General features: G+C 44.5%; 1 protein-coding gene and 1 non-coding gene across 4 annotated transcripts; one reads left to right on the top strand and one right to left on the bottom strand.

Annotated features, from left to right (window-relative positions):
* The first annotated feature begins 6,761 nt into the window (after positions 1-6,761).
* Positions 6,762-6,835, top strand: TRNAV-CAC (transfer RNA valine (anticodon CAC)). Its single transcript has one exon. It is a non-coding gene; the product is annotated as a tRNA-Val (tRNA).
* A 727-nt stretch (positions 6,836-7,562) lies between these two features.
* Positions 7,563-14,403, bottom strand: LOC123123463 (aspartokinase 1, chloroplastic). Of its 3 annotated transcripts, XM_044543978.1 has the most exons (13): positions 12,257-12,887; positions 12,093-12,175; positions 11,957-11,997; positions 10,952-11,106; positions 10,044-10,193; positions 9,870-9,965; positions 9,502-9,618; positions 9,112-9,231; positions 8,937-9,029; positions 8,645-8,761; positions 8,399-8,515; positions 8,184-8,246; positions 7,563-8,093 (listed from the first exon to the last, which is right to left on the bottom strand). In XM_044543978.1, the coding sequence occupies exons 1-13, from the start codon at positions 12,620-12,622 to the stop codon at positions 7,926-7,928; spliced, it is 1,686 nt and encodes a 561-aa protein (XP_044399913.1). In that variant the 5' UTR covers positions 12,623-12,887; the 3' UTR covers positions 7,563-7,925. The 3 variants fall into 3 exon arrangements, with proteins under 3 accessions (XP_044399913.1, XP_044399914.1, XP_044399912.1); XM_044543979.1 differs by lacking the exon at positions 12,257-12,887 and adding an exon at positions 14,254-14,403 and having other exon boundaries at positions 8,399-8,761; XM_044543977.1 differs by having other exon boundaries at positions 8,399-8,761; positions 12,257-12,889.
* Between the last annotated feature and the right edge of the window lie 5,610 nt (positions 14,404-20,013).

Here is a 20,013-nt window from a genome sequence, read left to right as displayed (position 1 = left end):
TTGTGCCCGTGAGATGTCAGCTAACATTTGTTTAGTGTCTGAATATTTGCAGTAACCATGATTTTGGTTTGGTATGAAACTATCCTACACGTGAGGTTTCAAACTGTTGACAATAGATGCACAGATAGATAAGCTTTGCCTTGGCTGATTGTGTGAGGATTCACTTGCTTTAATTGCATACAGCTTCATGTCAGTTTCCTTATCGTAGAATTCTTATTTAGTAGACATCCGTAATTTTTACACTAACTGGTCTAGCGAGTCCATTTTAGTTAAGTGTGCCATCCTATTTTGTACATTCATATAGGAATTGATGATCCGTTATCCAATGACAGGACCAATGGTACATGATTAGGGAGCTGAGTGGTGACAAGGATCAAATTCTCTTGATTATATGATATGCCACATTGGCAGCGAAGGCACATGGGTACTGTTTCTTTAAACTTGGCAAGTACTGACAAAAATTGTTCAACCATTACTTAGGTATGCTTTTGTTCAGACTGTTCAGTCATTACATAAGTCACCTCTGATGCATTTTCTTAAATATTTATTCAGATTTTGTACTAGGTTGGTCTTGAAATATTAAATATTCCCACATTAATTTCGTTTTATTTCTCTGTTAACATCTTGGATCCCACCTTCTCTAGAAACAAAATTCCCCTTCTATTCCTAGAGAAGCCCATATAATCAATGTGTTTCTTTTACATGTTTCTTCTACTGCTTCCTTAATTATCCGTGGATTCGAAAATTCTAATGTGTGACATTGTAATTCCTAGGTAACTGGAAAGTTTTTCTAATTTAGATTATTAAATGATTTTGAGCTGTTGGCATTGAGTTTTTTTCTCCTAAATCCTAAAACACCATACCAACCATGAGTAGTACATGACTAATGTTGACATGGAACTAATTAATGCATAGATTGTTGGAAAATGGAACCAATTCTGTATAGTCAATATTATTCGTTACGTAATTATCATTCAGTTGGTTGCTGAACTCATCTCATTGTTAATATAATATAATCTTTGGATAAATGTTCCCAGTAAATACACGCTGATGGTTGTTCACAGTCAACAACATCTCACTGGTCAAAGATGCTCGGTGTTTTAACATGTGCTCCTACTAAGTTATTTGTCAGAGATACATAAGTTTATGTCTTTTCTCTAACGATCTTTTCTAGCACACTTGGTAATTTTTATGTGGGTCTTTTTAGGTACAATGCATAACATCTATATTTTTAAACTTTCGAGTTCAAATTTATGTCTAAATAGTGCAGGGGTAGGGGCCTATTCGATGGGCCAAAAAAGCGGAGGTTCGGTTGCGGTCCCAGATGCACAGCAGCGCTGCGGCGACTCCCATGTGCACAAGGGTGACATGACGACTGTGAGATGTACAGATGTGGCACAGTCGCTCTACAGTGATGGTTCGTAGTGCAGCACCGTCAGTTAGTCATCTGCCTCATCCCGTACAATCCAGTACCAGAGCTCTGTCACCTAGGCGGATATTTGTCCGTTCATATTTCTAATGCCACGTTGATGCATCTATGATCAGTGGTTGGCATTTATTGTTTTTTTTTTGTGGTGCTCTATGGGTTTGTGTGTCTCATATGTCTATTAGTTTATACTTCTTGATAGGAACTTAGCCACATTCCTACAGTACAATGCAAGAGGCAGCAGCTAGAAGCTATACCGATATTACTAGGAGTAATTGCAGCTATTCATTTTGTACCAGTATAGTTGTTCAGCCAAGTAGAAAAAGTTAGATGCATGTGCATGTACGAAACTGACTACACAGTATGCAAGTTTGCAGCAAAATTTTCGTTGAAGAATACTTATCTGTTGAAAAAGTAGTTTCCAATTTTGACGGTTATCTTTTAGTTGACATACTGAACCATCTCGCCTGACAAAGTTTATCTATTAATTAAATTTATTGGCAATGCAAAGTGCATCAATTTCTCAGTATTTTAGATTATCTAAAGAGGGTTTGTGTTTAGGTCTAGAGACCTTTGTGTGAGTAATGATGTTTTGATGACTTCTCCATTCTAACCATGGTATTGGCTTATGGAGATCACACTTTGTCTGTGGAGCAACTTTAATGTCAGTATACTTACATTTGAAATATTGGTTTGTGGTCTTCGAAATTACCAATCATATGTTGTATCTTCAGGTTGCAGAAACTGGATTGTTCCAGGCAGTGACTACGCGGCTTGTGTTTTACAACATTTAAGTGTAGTTTGTGTATGTGCAATTTAAATTTATAGTTTTCAAATCACACCTTGTGAATCCTAGCACTAGCACTGGTTCCATGCAATATTCTTGGCACGAAAACCTAGAACACAATTAGTGCCAAGTATGAATTTCTGCGAGGTATTTGTAATTGTAGTTCTATGACCAGTGCAAAATCTGACCAATTGATAGGACCACTAAAAAACTTCAAAATTATTGGTCATGCAGCCGGATTAATTATTGCATAGCCTTCAACTTCTGTTTGTTGCTCTTCTAAATTTTTCTGCCCTATTATACTTTGTTTCTACCATAAGTTACTGATCTCATTCCTTTATTTTTGTATAGGTTCCTAAGATATTTTGATGATGCATGGCTCAGATGTTGATTGCAAGGTCGAGAATGGAATTGCTGCCGGATCTTATGTTATATTTTAGGACATCATTTGCAGTTTCAATGTTTCAAATATTATGTTTTAGAATAATTGAGACGTTGATTGAAACGTCCAGTATTGGGCTAGTACTAGTTAGTATCAAAAAATGTAATCCTTGGAGTCATGTTCTTTGTAATGCAACAGAGTAAATTTAATATATTACATCTTCCTCTTTATTATATGTTCCTACTGTGCACTATCATTATTGATCTTATCATTCTGGAAGGCAATATATAAATTATATGTTATGTCCATGTGAATATCCTTTTGTGCAGGGGGTGGCAACGCATATGAAGTGTTGTTAATCTCTAACTCTATATGTTGCTCTCTTGCAACGCTTCTTCACATGGTTTACCAACGGATGTGTATATGTTGTTGTAGACCTTTGCAACGCCACCAACGACAACGCATACTAATCCGTTGGTGTAGACCTTAGCAACGGTTATACAGACATCCAACAACGCATCGATGCGTTGCTAAAGGGGGGTTCCTGTTGTAGTGGCAGCCGTCCCCGTGTACCATAGCTTGAAGCCGGTATCTTCCACCTCCTTCGCCTTCTGTCCTCTCCATTTGGTTTCTTAGACGCAAAGGATATCAACACCTCTCCTCACCGCTGCATCAACTAGCTCCCGAAGCTTCCCTGTCAGAGACCCTACGTTCCAGCTACCTAAGCGAATCCTCCTAGGCTCGGCTAGCTTCCTTACCCTTCGCACTCGTTGAGTCAAATGCGAAGACCCTTGCTCATTTTCCACGCGCGCCACTAAGGTTGCGACGACCCGATCCTCGCTCACTTGCCACCGTATCCGGATCAAGATACGGCGCGCCACCTGGGGGGTGACGGCCCGGCCCTTGCCCATTTTCCACCACACTTGGGTTCCGATGTGGCGCGTCGCTGAGAGGGTTACGCCCCAACGAAAATCTTTTGGGTTTCATCTTCATAAGAGTGGCTGAGTTTTTACGTTGGCTCGCCAAGCCTATCACAACCCTCCTCCTTTACCCCGGCTTGGGACCGGCTATACTGAGACAGCATAGGCGGAGTTCGCATTGGACAAAAAAAAGTTGAAAAATAGCACAACTCATGCTAAATAACTTCCACCATATATTTGCTTCGCGTTTCTAACATTCAAACCTAGGCTCGGGCATTTATTTGCTTTTCACTATTTTCTGTGAAGTTTGTATCATTTCGTTTTGTACGTGTATGTGCAGTCTCCACTAGTCATATCTGTTTTAACTTCCATCAGATTTTGCTTCACATTTTCAACGAATATATAGTCTGCTATATGTCTCTGATCCAGGACGTTAGTGATGCGCAAAAAAAGAAAAAAAAACAGATCCAGGACGTTAGTCAAAATTTGCTTCTAAGTAGATAAAATTCCTGATGTTCAAGAAAAAAGTTGCCTTGTAGACAAGACCGTTCCTATGTTTACCTTCGCAGACAAAACCTCCACAAAAGAAAAAAAAAATGCATACAATAAAACAACACGTATAGCTGTAGGGAAAAGAGCCACGTGACTGTTTTTTTTAACATAGTACAGACGCAAGCGCTCATATACACGCGCATACACTCATCTCTATGAACGCACACACGCACATCCTACCCATTTGAGCACCTCCAAAAGACTGAGCCGGCATATCATTTGAAATTTACGAAGTCACCGTAGACACCCCGTCATCGACGGGAACGTCTCCTCCCACTAGAATGCGCATCGTCGGAAATTCTGAAATAAATGCGAGCACCAGGACTTGAACCCTGGTGGGGATACCACAGTCCCTCTAACCATCCAACCACATACTGTTGCTATGTACCTTTGCTAGAAAGCCATAAAACCTTGGGCTCACTATATCCATCATGGTAATGTTTGATTTCAGCACAATGTTGGTTAATATGCTCTACAAAATAATGCGCAATCAAGGACCAGTAACAATTGTACATGGAAGAACTAAAATATACTGATAGAGTCATACAATAAACCTTGCGCTTTTTAGTGATCCTAGTACGAGGTGCATGACGGTTGTACGAGTTCTTCACTCGAACTGGCATACCACCTTCCCTAACTGGTCGCATAGATTGGGGATGCAATACCTAATAGTAGTTGGAAGTATTTGTGTGAGCGTGATATAATACTTGAACAATACTTGCTAAATCAACAAGATTCACTCCCTCTCACCCCTCTCATGTTGTCGCCACCCCCCTCCCCCACGTAGGCGACCGAGGGGCCCCAACTCTACCCTCCGGTCCCTCCTCCTTCTCCTCCGTCACCACAGCAAGCCCCGGTGGCGGCGGTGATAATCCTCCCTCTCGCAGGTCACTGGGTGGCGCGGGGCGCCCAGACTCGTGAGGGTACGACCCCGATCTGGACCACGGCGGCGTGGCGGCCAGCCGGCGTCCCAGCGGGGCTGGTGCTGCAACTCCCGATCTGGGGCGGAAGGCCCTGGATCCGGGGTGGCGGCCCCCATGGTATGGCCTCCCTGTCCGGTGGTGCGATGGGGCGGGCGGGTGGCCGGGGGTCGGATCCATTGGCCGGCGATCCACCGGCGGGTTGGTGCCGCGGCTTGCTGCCCCAGCAGCCAACGGTGCAGATCTACTTCTTCCACCATTCCCTGCTACGTGCACTGTGTCTCATTGGACATGTCCACGCTGCTAGCCGGTCACCGGGTTGGGGCGGAGCGGGAGGCGGGGGTTTCTTCCTGTTGTGGTTCCACGGTGTCGCCGCCGCCTCGACCACACCAAACTTACCGAGCTTCAGTTGTGGTAGGTTTGTAGCGCCGCCAACCAAGGTATTGTAATTGTTGTTGAATCCTAGTTGTGTGGTGTCTGAGAGGACTTCGGCTCTTCCATCTGTCAGCTTGAACAACTTCCCTTCGAAGTTGGTGAAGGCGAAGACATACGGTGTCGTTGCAGACGGAAATCTTGGGGACAGCCCCGCCTTTGCCTGCCAACTCCTCTTCAGCCCACCATGGTGGAGGCTGGTTGTCCTTGGTCAGCTTGACTAGTAGCACGGGCGTTGTTTGACCTTCTCCGGATATGGGCCCAATAGCTTGGCATGCATAGTCGACATGAACGTCGTGTATGAGTCGGACAGAACATTGAACTTCACCACTTCTTAAGGGCTACAATCAAAAGAAAAATAAATAAAAGCGAGTTATATAATTATAATATTAAAGCGATACTAACAAAAGAATGTGATCGGGTAGAAAATGGTAAGATGTCCTATCGGAGAAAGGAAGGAGGACCACGAACTTCAGTAGAAAATGCAAAATGTGCTAAAGCACATCTAGATGTGCTCCAAGTATTGCACATCTAAATTCGACATTAGCAGGAGTTTTAGAATAGCTCTCGGTTGAACCTATTGAGCATCATCTAAGAGATAAGAGGAGGTAAGAGCATAATTCAATCCTAGCTGTAGATTGGTCGGGGCAATTTTGATCATACAAATATGGTAAGTACAACAAAATATAAGCCGTCGAGCACTGTAGTCTGTAGCTCTTTCCGACATTGCTCCGATACACAAAGGGAGAGCATAGGACTAGAAGAGGCAAGGAAATTCACATGTGGGTTGTGTCATTTTCATCATCACCAAACGTTGTTTGTCAAACTTCTGTTAGCAGAGTATGAGATGAGTATATTAAACTTGTGTCACATGTGGGTTGTGTCATCTTCATATAAACTAATTATATTCTGCATTTAAGCTTGTTGCTTTGTTAGAGCAGCACAAAGTATGAGATGAGTATGGCAGAGTTATTCACCCTAGCAGTAAGCACAGCGTGTTCATGTTGATAATTCGGAGCAAGGCGGGGCTCCTGCATGTAAACAAAGCAAAATTCTCCAAACCTTGGCTTGCAGCTATGCATTTACTTGTGATGAACAGAGAGCAAGGGCCGTTCAGTGAATGCGGTTGAGTTGATTCTGTCAACTGAAACAGGGAAACACCGTGATAACAGGTCCATCATTGGCGACCTCGGCATACGGGCCTATCAGCATCAGGCAGCCAAGAACCTGGTAAGGACGACAAGGCGGAGAATCTTCAGTGTCTCCTGACAGTGATACTTGGGGCGGCTTGTCGAACTATGATTCTATTTATATAGATTATTTCGAGTCTACAAACACAACTGTCTGGGTGGTGTAGTCGGTTATCACGTTAGTCTCACACACTAAAGGTCCCCAGTTCGAACCTGGGCTCAGACAACTTTTTTTTTCTCCCGATTTGCTGTTGCACTTAGAAATACATTCTTTTTTTTTGCGGGGTACTTAGAAATACATTCTTACGGTAGAACTATCTATTTTACCTTCTACCATTGTTTGCTTGACATTTGGAACACGCGTTCGTTCTGGAACATTTCATAAAGCTAGTGATCGAGAATTGGACAAAAAAAGTTGTAAAATACCACAACTCATGCTAAAATAACTTCCACCATATTTGCTTCACATTTCTAACATTCAAACCTAGGCTCAGGCATTTATTTCCTTCTCATTATTTTCAGTGAAAGTTTGTATCGTTTCGTTTTGTAATTTATTTCCTTTTCATTATTTTCAGTAAAGTTCGTATCGCTTTGTTTTGTACGTGTATGTATAGTCTCCAGTAGTTTACCCGCAAAAAAAAAGGTCTCCAGTAGTCATATGTTGTATGTTTTTAACATCCATCAGATTTTGCTTCACATTTTCAACTTATAATCTGCTATCTGGAACAAAAGTGCAGAAAGTCCCAAAATTCCTTTTTCTTTCCTTTCTGTACATCTAAGAATCGGTGAGCTTGCAGTCCTGCAAGCTTTACATCTTTATTTACAGGTAATACCTCAACGAATGTAGTACCTTCTATAGTCCAGACATATACTCCCTGGGTAGAATCACATAAATGCATTATGATGCAGATTCAGTGGCAAGTAATCTGCCCACGCTCACAATGCCGTAGATATCAAAAACGCAACAAGAATTATTCGCTAATATAAATAAAAGGGTAGAAGACACCCAAGGAGTGCACTACAGACCTCCAAGGAGTGCACTACAGACCTCCAATGGTTAAGTTCAGCAAGTAGCACGCCTCACACAATCACATACAGTGATTGGGCTACCATATGCTAGCACTCCAAGAATCATGCCAACTATAACACCGCTCACTCTTACAACACCAATGATAGCTATAAAAAATGATAGCTCTAATACCGCTCGTGCAACACCAATGAATCAGCTCAGGTGGCCTAAATAATCCAAGGTCGAATCACCCTCTTAACCTAAGAACGGCGCATCCATTGCTGGAAATAGAAAAAAGCGACGTCGACTAGTTTCCATTGATGGCACCATTCGAGCTTACTAGGACTGGAGCCATGTTCTGTGCAAGGTCCGCTTCCTCTACTTCTGACAAGAAACCGTTCTCAAAGAATGCCGAGTGGAGGGCTTGCACGCACTGCTTCGCCTCGCTGTCATTCACCACCAAGGAGATGTTCACCTGCTTATATGCATAGTTAGAAACCGCTGTTCCCTTTGCCATGTGTAGAAAACAAAGTTCGTTCCATTTTGGCAAAGGGGGTATTATTACCTTGGACGCCCCTTGCGAAATCATCTGAACATTAACACCATTTCTGCGTAGAACGTTGAACGCCTGGCATGTAGCGGTGAATGTAAATCATATGATGCAAAATGATCAGCTGAAGCACTTCAAACTTCTCATGAGCATTCTAATGCATTACCACATCATGCAGTATGTTAGGATAAAGTTTCATCAGCTGCTGAGAGTACCATGTATAGTCATACCTTCTCAAGAATCAGAGACGATCTCTGCACGTTCCCTATCAGGGAAATGATTGATCTGTGCTGTAGGAGATGAACAACTGCAATCTTTTCAAGTTCTTCAACTACATGATCAAGCTCCTGCCACATCATCACAACAAAACAATGAAACAGGAGCATTGATAAAAAGACGCAGCAGTGGGGCAGTGCCAAGCAGTATCGTTGGCTGAGAACTGAACATAAAAGTGGAATAAGGTCCCAGGTTTTTACCTGCTGGATCAATTCACGACTCCAAAGTTTTGATGGATCCAGTGTCAATGATATGCTGACTTCACTAGTAGCCACAGAATCAACAGAGATACCCAAATCTTCAAATATAGAGAAGACCTGCACAAAAATGATATAGTAAGAAAACACATGTACCTGTAGGAAAAAGGAGCCACAAGCCTGTTGCTATATTTACCTTTGCAGAGAAGACCTGCATAGAAAGTCAAAAACGGCGTACAATAAAAGAAAGCGTATAGCTATAGGGAAAGAGAGCCACAAGACTATTGTTGTTTACCTTTGCTAGAAAGCCATACTGTCCGAGCATCCTTGTGCTCACTATATCCAGCATGGTAATATTTGATTTCAGGACAATGCTGGTTAATATGCTCTGCAAAATAATGTCCAATCAGGGATCGGTAGCAATTGCACATGGAAGGATCAAAATATACTGACACAGTCATGTAACAAACCTTGCGCATGTCTCTTGTTTTAGTGATCACAGTGCCAGGTGCATGACGGTTATATGAGTTCTTCACTCGAACTGGGATACCACCTTCCCTGGCTGGTCGCATGGATTGGGGATGCAAAACCTAATAGTTGGTGGAAGTATTTGTGTAAGTGCTATATAAATGGTAGAACAATACTTGCTAAATCACCTAGTAACACAAGAAACACATATAACAAAGAGTATCAATGCTGTAAAGGTCCCTGCTTACACAGCCAACCCCCTGAACCACAAAACTAACTAATTTTGAAATGCCAGGAACTGAGAATAACCATATAGTAGCATTTACTAAGTTAATAAGGTGCAACAGGCAAACTTCCATTATTCAGTCAATAAGTAAATAAACAAGGAATACCTGTGCACCAAAATAAGCAAGTTCAGCTGCCTCATCAAAAGTCAAGTAGGGTACTGGTACCGCATTTGCATAAATATTTGGATCACACGTCAACACACCATCTACATCCTTCCAAACCTGTTACAGGTTTAAAAAATTGAGTTATAGCCCACAGCACAGCAAAATATAGCATATGCACTACAACTCCACCACCCATTATCCGTCGCTTTCAAGTTTATTTGGTTAAACATCTGGACAACTTAGCAGGGGAAGCATAATTAACCAAATCTAAATACACAGCTTTTGGATGCAGCTTAGAATGTGGAGTTCCAGTACCACCCAGCCTTTCACCCGGTAATTCAAATATATCACTAAAATAGAAAACAAACCTGGATTTCTCTTAACCCCAAGGCTTTGCCAATGGTTGTAGCGGTCAAGTCACTGCCGCCCCTTCCTAACGTTGTGACCGCGCATGATTTCCACCCCTGTTATTTGTATGCGCATCATTATAAGCACAAACAAAGCTAAATACTCTTGCGCATGAATAACATAACATTACAGACCTTCCCAAGGAAACCAGTCACTATAGGAATAGCAGGGTCATCAATCCAATCTCCATGTAGCCTCTTTGCAACAGCAGGATAAGTTGCTTCGAGAATATCGGCATTTGTGAAATCGTCAGTGGTTATAAAGCCAAGATCAAAAGCATCATACTGCAACAAAGAAAAATAATAGTCAAGACATTGTTGGAATGAAATATCATTGTTATTTGTGGAACATGTCTAATTACAGGTAGTTGTGAAATTCATTACATATTCCAACCCAATGTCACATAGTTGTGGGCTAAAGCAACTTTCGACAACAATATAGCCATCCACATGCACTAGGGAATAGCCAGGAGGTTTAACTGCAGTAGTTTATAGAAGAACAGATTTAACTCAAGTCATACCCTGCTAATATGAGATGCAAACTTCCCACTTTTCTCAACTCCCTCACACTTGGATATACCCCCAGGGGGCTGACTACTTTCCATAGTTTGGATAGCCAAGTGGCGGATAGGCATACTACAGGTTTTTTCACAACCAAGCTGTGAGCTATCATCATATCTACAAACAGCATACTGCATGTGCTTGACACAGCACAGCAAGTTCACCTCACTCGTTGCATGGCTGGGACCTTTTGGTTGTTCATGGAACCAATATTGCCGTATCGCAGTACAATTAATCAACTTGACACAATTAGTTTCATCAGTCAACTAGAAGCAGAAGCAAAAGAATATATACAAGGAAAGACTCATGAGACTGTCAACGATATTCCTATAACCTATTCATTTTTCCATGTTAGCGAGATACTAATAACCCCTTCTGGAAATATTCTGTCTAATTGCACCAACTGATCCAAACATGTATGCTGCAAAACAAAGTTGTAACCAAACTACTAAATTGTTGCTTGCTAGAATAGAAGTATGTACCTGTCGTGCCTTCTTCCCAAGTTTATTCAAATATGCAGAAAATATTCTTGTAGACATGCATTCACCAAAGGAAACAAGGTAATCTCGTGTCCTAAGGGTCAGCTCTTTCATCATAGCAACACCCTTAAGTAGTTGCTCCAATTCGTCCAAGAAACCTGTTTGTTTGAAGAGTGAAAATGTGTTGTTTGTATAGTAGTACAGAAGACACTTTCATGAAAGACAAAATGAATGCTAAGTGCTGAATTAGCCCAAAAGGTGCAAGGCAACAAACAATGGCTAAACGCTAAAGAATCAATGACCACAGCTTGTGCTGGTGTTATAAATAAGGATCCAGCATACAACTCTTCAGATTGTCTGAATTTTTATGTGTTGGGGAACACATCAACTATGGGACTTTCAGGTTTGAATTACTGACCATTTCACTTGCTCTATATCTTCCACATTAGTCAAGGGGTATGTGCGTGAATTGAAATTTTCATACCACGCTTGCTGTGTTTACATTAGTTTAATGTTTTATGTAGATTGTAGAAGATAAAAAATCTATATTAACAAGAGCTTGTTCTACAGGGAAATATGTAATGTATTCTGAGACTGATTGAACATCATTAGTAGAGCACTAATTTGTTCAGCTGTACGTTGAGGTCAATGTGTTAAATAATGTCATTCCATTGAGAGGGAGGGGGGGTCAAGCCAACCTATGGTCTAAGCACTAATCTATAGAATACAAAAACTGTCCCTATTAAATATAGAACAAAAAGGCTGAAAAGGATGTGAGTGGATGACAATGACCTCCAGGCTTCTCACCATTGTACATAATTTAAAGGGCAAATGGGTGTATCTATGAACCGCAGGTGGCGAAAGGCGAGTTTACTTGCTTATCATTTGGTGGGTGGATCTTTAACTACGAAAGCAAAAGGCATGACTCGGAGAATTCCATATTAGTTTTGCAGAACAAGTATTGACTTTGGACCAATAACTGGAAAGGGGAAAGCAACAGTGACATACCTGAAACAATCGAGCTATCTAGTCCAAGCTCATCAATGGTCCTGAGAAGAGAAAATCAACGAACACTCAGGATATGCACACTCCAAACCAGAATTGAAGCAACAGGGGGTCACAAGATTACAAAATTAAAACGCACCTAAGATGGAGCTTTTTGATGACGGCGAGCTCGTTGATTTCTGACGCCTTGGGAGCGCCGCAGCTCACCGCCTTCTCTCCGGCCTACACAGGTCCAACACCCAAACAAATTCAGCACGGAACGGAGCTACCGAAAGACCAGAATTTTCACGGAGCGGGCAGTACCAGGAGGAGGTTGTTGGTGGTCTTCCCCATGGCGGAGAGGACGACGACGGGCGTCTCCTCGGGGAAGCTCAGGATGAGGTCGGCCACCTCCCGCATCCGCGCGGCCGACGCCAGCGACGAGCCGCCGAACTTCATCACGACGGTGAACCCCGCCGCTGCCCCGGCTCCATCCGCCGCCCCGCCCTTACTGATAGTGGCCGCCGCTGCGGCTGCCCCGCTCTGGCAGCGGAGCACCAGCCCCCTCCGCGCAAAGCATTGCCCACCCGGCCTAGCGATGGCGCACAGCGAGGCCCTCTCCCTCCCGAGCTTGGAGACGGCCGCCGGAGAGTCCCGCGCGACCGCCGCGAGACGCAGCGCGGTCGCCATGGAGATGTCCGGATCTCTTGGCTCGGGGCCGGACGCAGAAACTCGTGGACGCCGCGGTTCGGGCGGTCCGGGGACGAGCTGCTGCGCGGCGGCGAGACGGGGTGGACGGGCCCGGCGGCGTCGATCTGCTGGCGCGTGAGCTCCGTGGAAGTGGCCGGCGGCGGAGGACGCGGTCGGGGACGGCGGCGGGGATGGGAGGCGGGAGGCGGGAGGCGAGGGCCGCGACGGCGGGGGTGGGAGGGCGAAACCCTAGCCGCTTGTCGCGCACCGGGGGGGGGGAGAGAGAGAGAGGCTAGCCGCGGCGCAAAGCTTCGGGGAGTGATGAGGAGAGGAAGAGAACCCTGCGGCTGCGGGCGGCCGGGGGTTTGGGGTGGCAGCCGCAGGCAATTACTTCGCAAAGCCGGGGTGCGTTTTTGGAAATTGGGTGCTTTTTCTGTGGGAGGGACTATAATTCAAATTCAAATTCAAATGAATCGCATAATTATGATGTAAAAAAGTACTCCCTCTGTCAGCTCGCAAAAACGTCTCATATTTATGGGACGGAGGGGGCACTTATCAAACACGTAACGATGTCTACATGTTTATCACGAAGAATCTTGAAGAGACGAGCGCCATCAACAAACGATAGCGAGAGAAAGTAGGGTTTCACCTTTTAGGATGGACACTTCACACGGTGGGAGATGAGGATAGCCAATAGATTGAAATTTCATACACTTGTACAAAATATCTATTTTAGTTGCACATAAACTTCTTAATGTTGAATTCTAGATATCTTTGTCAAATAGTTTTTGCTAGATCCATGTGTTATAAAAGCACTCTACCTGCGTTGATATTTAGTGACATCACTAGAAACTACACATATAAAAGCACATTACTAGGACACCAAGAAATGGAGTTGTACTGAAGCTCATTGTAACAAACTATTTTTTAACAACTCAATATTGATTCAATTTAGCACTAAAATATATTTGTAAGATAAGTAGGTGAACTATTTGGTCAAATTTGTAATCTAATATAAGAGGATCTAATTTTTTTTAATGATATTGGTTATACCAAAGAATGATGTCTATGTAATATTATCAAATAATGTGGTGATAAAAAAAACATACATTAGTATATATTTGAGTATGATTTGGTAAAATGGTTTGATATAAATAGAAAATCTAATATGTTGGGGTGAAACTCATTTTACATAGCATCTTCTTTCTCTTCTCTCTTTCAATTGGTCACCCTTTCTTAGACACACGAACCAGGTTTTGTAGCATCCTCGAGCTTTGAGGTTGTGGCAGGTCATTATGCAATGTCACCGTTGCAGCGGCGGGTGGTGTTGGGGGTTCACTCTGTTGTGTCCAAGCTCATCAATGGTCCTGAGAAGAGAAAACCAACGAACATTCAGGATATGTACACTCCAAAGCAGACTTGAAGCAACAGGGGGTCGCAAGATTACAAAATTAAGACGCACCTAAGATGGAGCTCCTTGATGACGGCGAGCTCGTTGATTTCGGACACCTTGGGGGCGCTGCAGCTCACCGCCTTCTCTCCGGCCTACACGGTCCACCAACCAAGGGATTTCAGCACGGAAAGAAGCTACCGAATTGTCGCCGGAGCGGGAAATGGTAGAGCAGTAGTACCAGGAGGAGGTTGTTGGTGGTCTTGCCCATGGAGGAGAGGACGACGACGGGCGTCTCCTCGGGGAAGCTGAGGATGAGGTCGGCCACCTTCCGCATCCGCGCGGCGGACGACATGGACGACCCGCCGAACTTCATCACGACGGTGAACCCCGCCGCATGTTGGGGATCGTAGCAAAATTTTAAAATTTTCCTATGCTCACCAAGATCCATCTATGGAGTATACTGTTGGAAATATGCCCTAGAGGCAATAATAAATGGTTATTATTATATTTCTTTGTTCATGGTAATTGTCTATTGTTCATGCTATAATTGTATTGTCCGGAAATCGTAATACATGTGTGAATACATAGACCCCAAAGTGTCCCTAGTAAGCCTCTAGTTGACTAGCTCGTTGATCAACAGATAGTCATGGTTTCCTGACTATGGACATTGGATGTCATTGATAACGGGATCACATCATTAGGAGAATGATGTGATGGACAAGACCCAATCCTAAGCATAGCATAAAAGATCGTGTAGTTTCGTTTGCTAGAGCTTTTCCAATGTCAAGTATCTTTTCCTTAGACCATGAGATCGTGCAACTCCCGGATACCGTAGGAGTGCTTTGGGTGTGCCAAACGTCACAACGTAACTGGGTGACTATAAAGGTGCACTACGGGTATCTCCGAAAGTGTCTGTTGGGTTGGCACGGATCGAGACTGGGATTTGTCACTCCGTGTGACGGAGAGGTATCTCTGGGCCCACTCGGTAATGCATCATCATAATGAGCTCAATGTGACTAAGGCGTTAGTCACGGGATCATGCATTGCGGTACGAGTAAAGAGACTTGCCGGTAACGAGATTGAACAAGGTATTGGGATACCGACGATCGAATCTCGGGCAAGTAACATACCGATTGACAAAGGGAATTGCATACGGATTGATTGAATCCTCGACACCGTGGTTCATCCGATGAGATCATCGTGGAACATGTGGGAGCCAACATGGGTATCCAGATCCCGCTGTTGGTTATTGACCGGAGAGGCGTCTCGGTCATGTCTGCATGTCTCCCGAACCCGTAGGGTCTACACACTTAAGGTCCGGTGACGCTAGGGTTGTAGAGATATATGTATGCGGAAACCCGAAAGTTGTTCGGAGTCCCGGATGAGATCCCGGACGTCACGAGAGGTTCCGGAATGGTCCGGAGGTGAAGAATTATATATAGGAAGTCAAGTTTCGGCCACCGGGAAAGTTTCGGGGGTTACCGGTATTGTACCGGGACCACCGGAAGGGTCCCGGGGGTCCACCGGGTGGGGCCACCTATCCCGGAGGGCCCCGTGGGCTGAAAGTGGAAGGAAACCAGCCCTTAGTGGGCTGGGGCGCCCCCCTTGGGCCTCCCCCCATGCGCCTAGGGTTGGGAACCCTAGGGGGGGAGCTTCCCCCTTGCCTTGGGGGGCAAGGCACCCCTTCCCCCCCACTTGGCCGCCGCCCCCCTTGGAGATCTGATCTCCCAAGGGCTGGCGCCCCCCCAGGGGTCCTATAAATAGTGGGGGGAGGGAGGGCAGCAAACTACAGCCTTGGGCGCCTCCCTCCTCCCCTGCAACACACCTCTCTCTCTCGCAGAAGCTCGGCGAAGCCCTGCCGGAGACCCGCTACATCCACCACCACGCCGTCGTGCTGTTGGATCTCCATCAACCTCTCCTTCCCCCTTGCTGGATCAAGAAGGAGGAGACGTCGCTGCACCGTACGTGTGTTGAACGCGGAGGTGCCGTCCGTTCGGCACTCGATCATCGGTGATTTGGATCACGGCGAGTACGACTCCGTCATCCACGTTCATTGGAACGCTTCCGCTCGCGATCTACAAGGGTATGTAGATGCACTCCCTTCCCCTCGTTGCTAGTACACTCCATAGATGCATCTTGGTGAGCGTAGGAAAATTTTAAAATTATGCTACGATTCCCAACAGTGGCATCATGAGCCAGGTCTATGCGTAGTTACTATGCACGAGTAGAACACAAAGAAGTTGTGGGCGTTGAGTTTGCCAATTCTTCTTGCCGCTACTAGTCTTTTCTTGTTTCGGCGGCATTGTAGGATGAAGCGGCCCGGACCGACCTTACACGTACACTTACGTGAGACAGGTTCCACCGACTGACATGCACTAGATGCATAAGGTGGCTAGCGGGTGTCTGTCTCTCCTACTTTAGTCGGAACGGATTCGATGAAAAGGGTCCTTATGAAGGGTAAATAGAAATTGGCAAATCACGTTGTGGTCATACGTAGGTAAGAAACGTTCTTGCTAGAAACCTACAAACCACGTAAAAACTTGCAACAACAATTAGAGGACGTCTAACTTGTTTTTGCAGCAAGTGCTATGTGATGTGATATGGCCAGAAGATGTGATGAATGATATATGTGATGTATGAGATTGATCATATTCTTGTAATAGGAATCACGACTTGCATGTCGATGAGTATGACAACCGGCAGGAGCCATAGGAGTTGTCTTTATTATTTTGTATGACCTGCGTGTCATTGAATAACGCCATGTAAATTACTTTACTTTGTTGCTAAACGCGTTAGCCATAGAAGTAGAAGTAATCGTTGGCGTGACGACTTCATGAAGACACAATGATGGAGATCATGATGATGGAGATCATGGTGTCATGCCGGTGACAAAGATGATCATGGTGCCCCGAAGATGGAGATCAAAGGAGCATGATGATATTGGCCATATCATGTCACTATTTGATTGCATGTGATGTTTATCATGTTTTTGCATCTTATTTGCTTAGAACGACGGTAGCAAGTAGGATGATCCCTTATAATAATTTCAAGAAAGTGTTCACCCTAACTGTGCACCGTTGCGAAGGTTCGTTGTTTCGAAGCACCACGTGATGATCGGGTGTGATAGATTCTAACGTTCGAATACAACGGGTGTTGACGAGCCTAGCATGTACAGACATGGCCTCGGAACACACGCAATACACTTAGGTTGACTTGACGAGCCTAGCATGTACAGACATGGCCTCGGAACACGGAGGACCGAAAGGTCGAGCATGAGTCGTATAGAAGATACGATCAACATGGAGATGTTCACCGATCTTGACTAGTCCGTCTCACGTGATGATCGGACACGGCCTAGTTAAACTCGGATCATGTTTCACTTAGATGACGAGAGGGATGTCTATCTGAGTGGGAGTTCATTAAATAATTTGATTAGATGAACTCAATTATCATGAACTTAGTCTAAAATCTTTACACTATGTCTTGTAGATCAAATGGCCAACGTTGTCCTCAATTTCAACGCGTTCCTAGAGAAAACCAAGCTGAAAGATGATGGCAGCAACTATACGGACTGGGTCCGGAACCTGAGGCTCATCCTCATAGTAGCCAAGAAAGATTATGTCTTAGAAGCACCGCTAGGTGATGCACCAATCCCACAGAACCAAGACGTTATGAACGCTTGGCAATCACGTGCTGATGATTACTCCCTCGTTCAGTGCGGCATGCTTTACAGCTTAGAACCGGGTCTCCAAAAGCGTTTTGAGAAACATGGAGCATATGAGATGTTCGAGGAGCTGAAACTGGTTTTTCAAGCTCATGCCCGGGTCGAGAGATATGATGTCTCCGACAAGTTCTTCAGCTGTAAAATGGAGGAGAACAGTTCTGTTAGTGAGCACATACTCAGAATGTCTGGGTTGCACAACCGCTTGTCTCAGCTGGGAGTTAATCTCCCGGATGACGCGGTCATTGACAGAATCCTCCAGTCGCTTCCACCAAGCTACAAGAGCTTTGTGATGAACTACAATATGCAGGGGATGGAAAAGACCATTCCCGAGGTATATTCAATGCTGAAATCAGCGGAAGGGGAGATCAGAAAAGAACATCAAGTGTTGATGGTGAATAAAACCACCAAGTTCAAGAAGGGCAAGGGTAAGAAGAACTTCAAGAAGGACGGCAAGGGAGTTGCCGCGCCCGGTAAACCAGTTACTGGGAAGAAGTCAAAGAATGGACCCAAGCCCGGGACTGAGTGCTTTTATTGCAAGGGAAGTGGTCACTGGAAGCGGAACTGCCCCAAATATTTAGCGGACAAGAAGAAGGCCGGCAACACCCAAGGTATATGTGATATACAAGTAATTGATGTGTACCTTACCAGTACTCGTAGTAGCTCCTGGGTATTTGATACCGGTGCGGTTGCTCATATTTGTAACTCAAAACAGGAACTACGGAATAAACGGAGACTGGCAAAGGACGAGGTGACGATGCGCGTCGGGAATGGTTCCAAGGTCGATGTGATCGCCGTCGGCACGCTACCTCTGCATCTACCCACGGGATTAGTTTTAAACCTCAATAATTGTTATTTAGTGCCAGCTTTGAGCATGAACATTGTGTCTGGATCTCGTTTAATTCGAGATGGCTACTCATTTAAATCCGAGAATAATGGTTGTTCTATTTATTTGAGAGATATGTTTTATGGTCATGCCCCGCTGGTCAATGGTTTATTTTTGATGAATCTCGAACGTGATGTTACACATGTTCATAGTGTGAATACCAAAAGATGTAAAGTTGATAACGATAGTCCCACATACTTGTGGCACTGCCGCCTTGGTCACATTGGTGTCAAGCGCATGAAGAAGCTCCATGCAGATGGACTTTTGGAGTCTCTTGATTACGAATCATTTGACACGTGCGAACCATGCCTCATGGGTAAGATGACCAAGACTCCGTTCTCCGGAACAATGGAGCGAGCAACCAACTTATTGGAAATCATACATACCGATGTGTGCGGTCCAATGAGTGTTGAGGCTCGCGGAGGATATCGTTATGTTCTCACTCTCACTGATGATTTAAGTAGATATGGGTATGTCTACCTGATGAAACACAAGTCTGAAACCTTTGAAAAGTTCAAGGAATTTCAGAGTGAGGTTGAGAATCAACGTGACAGGAAAATAAAATTCTACGATCAGATCGTGGTGGAGAATATTTAAGTCACGAGTTTGGTGCACACTTAAGGAAATGTGGAATAGTTTCACAACTCACGCCGCCTGGAACACCTCAGAGAAATGGTGTGTCCGAACGTCGTAATCGCACTCTATTGGATATGGTGCGATCTATGATGTCTCTTACCGATTTACCGCTCTCATTTTGGGGTTATGCTTTAGAGACTGCCGCATTCACTTTAAATAGGGCTCCGTCGAAATCCGTTGAGACGACACCGTATGAATTATGGTTTGGGAAGAAACCTAAGCTGTCGTTTCTAAAAGTTTGGGGATGCGATGCTTATGTCAAGAAACTTCAACCTGAAAAGCTCGAACCCAAATCGGAAAAATGCGTCTTCATAGGATACCCTAAGGAAACTATTGGGTATACCTTCTACCTCAGATCCGAAGGCAAGATCTTCGTTGCCAAGAACGGGTCCTTTCTGGAGAAGGAGTTTCTCTCGAAAGAATTGAGTGGGAGGAAAGTGGAACTTGATGAGGTGATAGTCACCCCTTCCGAACCGGAAAGTAGCGCAGCGCGGGAAAATGTTCCTGTGGTGCCTACACCGACTGGGGAGGAAGTTAATGATGATGATCATGAAGCTTCGGATCAAGTTACTGAACTTCGTAGGTCCACAAGGACACGTTCCGCACCAGAGTGGTACGGCAACCCTGTCCTGGAAATCATGTTGTTAGACAACGGTGAACCTTCGAACTATGAAGAAGCGATGGCGGGCCCGGATTCCGACAAATGGCTAGAAGCCATGAAATCCGAGATAGAATCCATGTATGAAAACAAAGTA

The sequence above is a fragment of the Triticum aestivum genome, chromosome 5D (genome assembly GCF_018294505.1).
Source record: "Triticum aestivum cultivar Chinese Spring chromosome 5D, IWGSC CS RefSeq v2.1, whole genome shotgun sequence".
NCBI classification, from domain to species: Eukaryota; Viridiplantae; Streptophyta; class Magnoliopsida; order Poales; family Poaceae; genus Triticum; species Triticum aestivum.
Note: the sequence above shows the minus strand (reverse complement) of the source record. Positions and strands in the feature narration are given on the sequence as shown.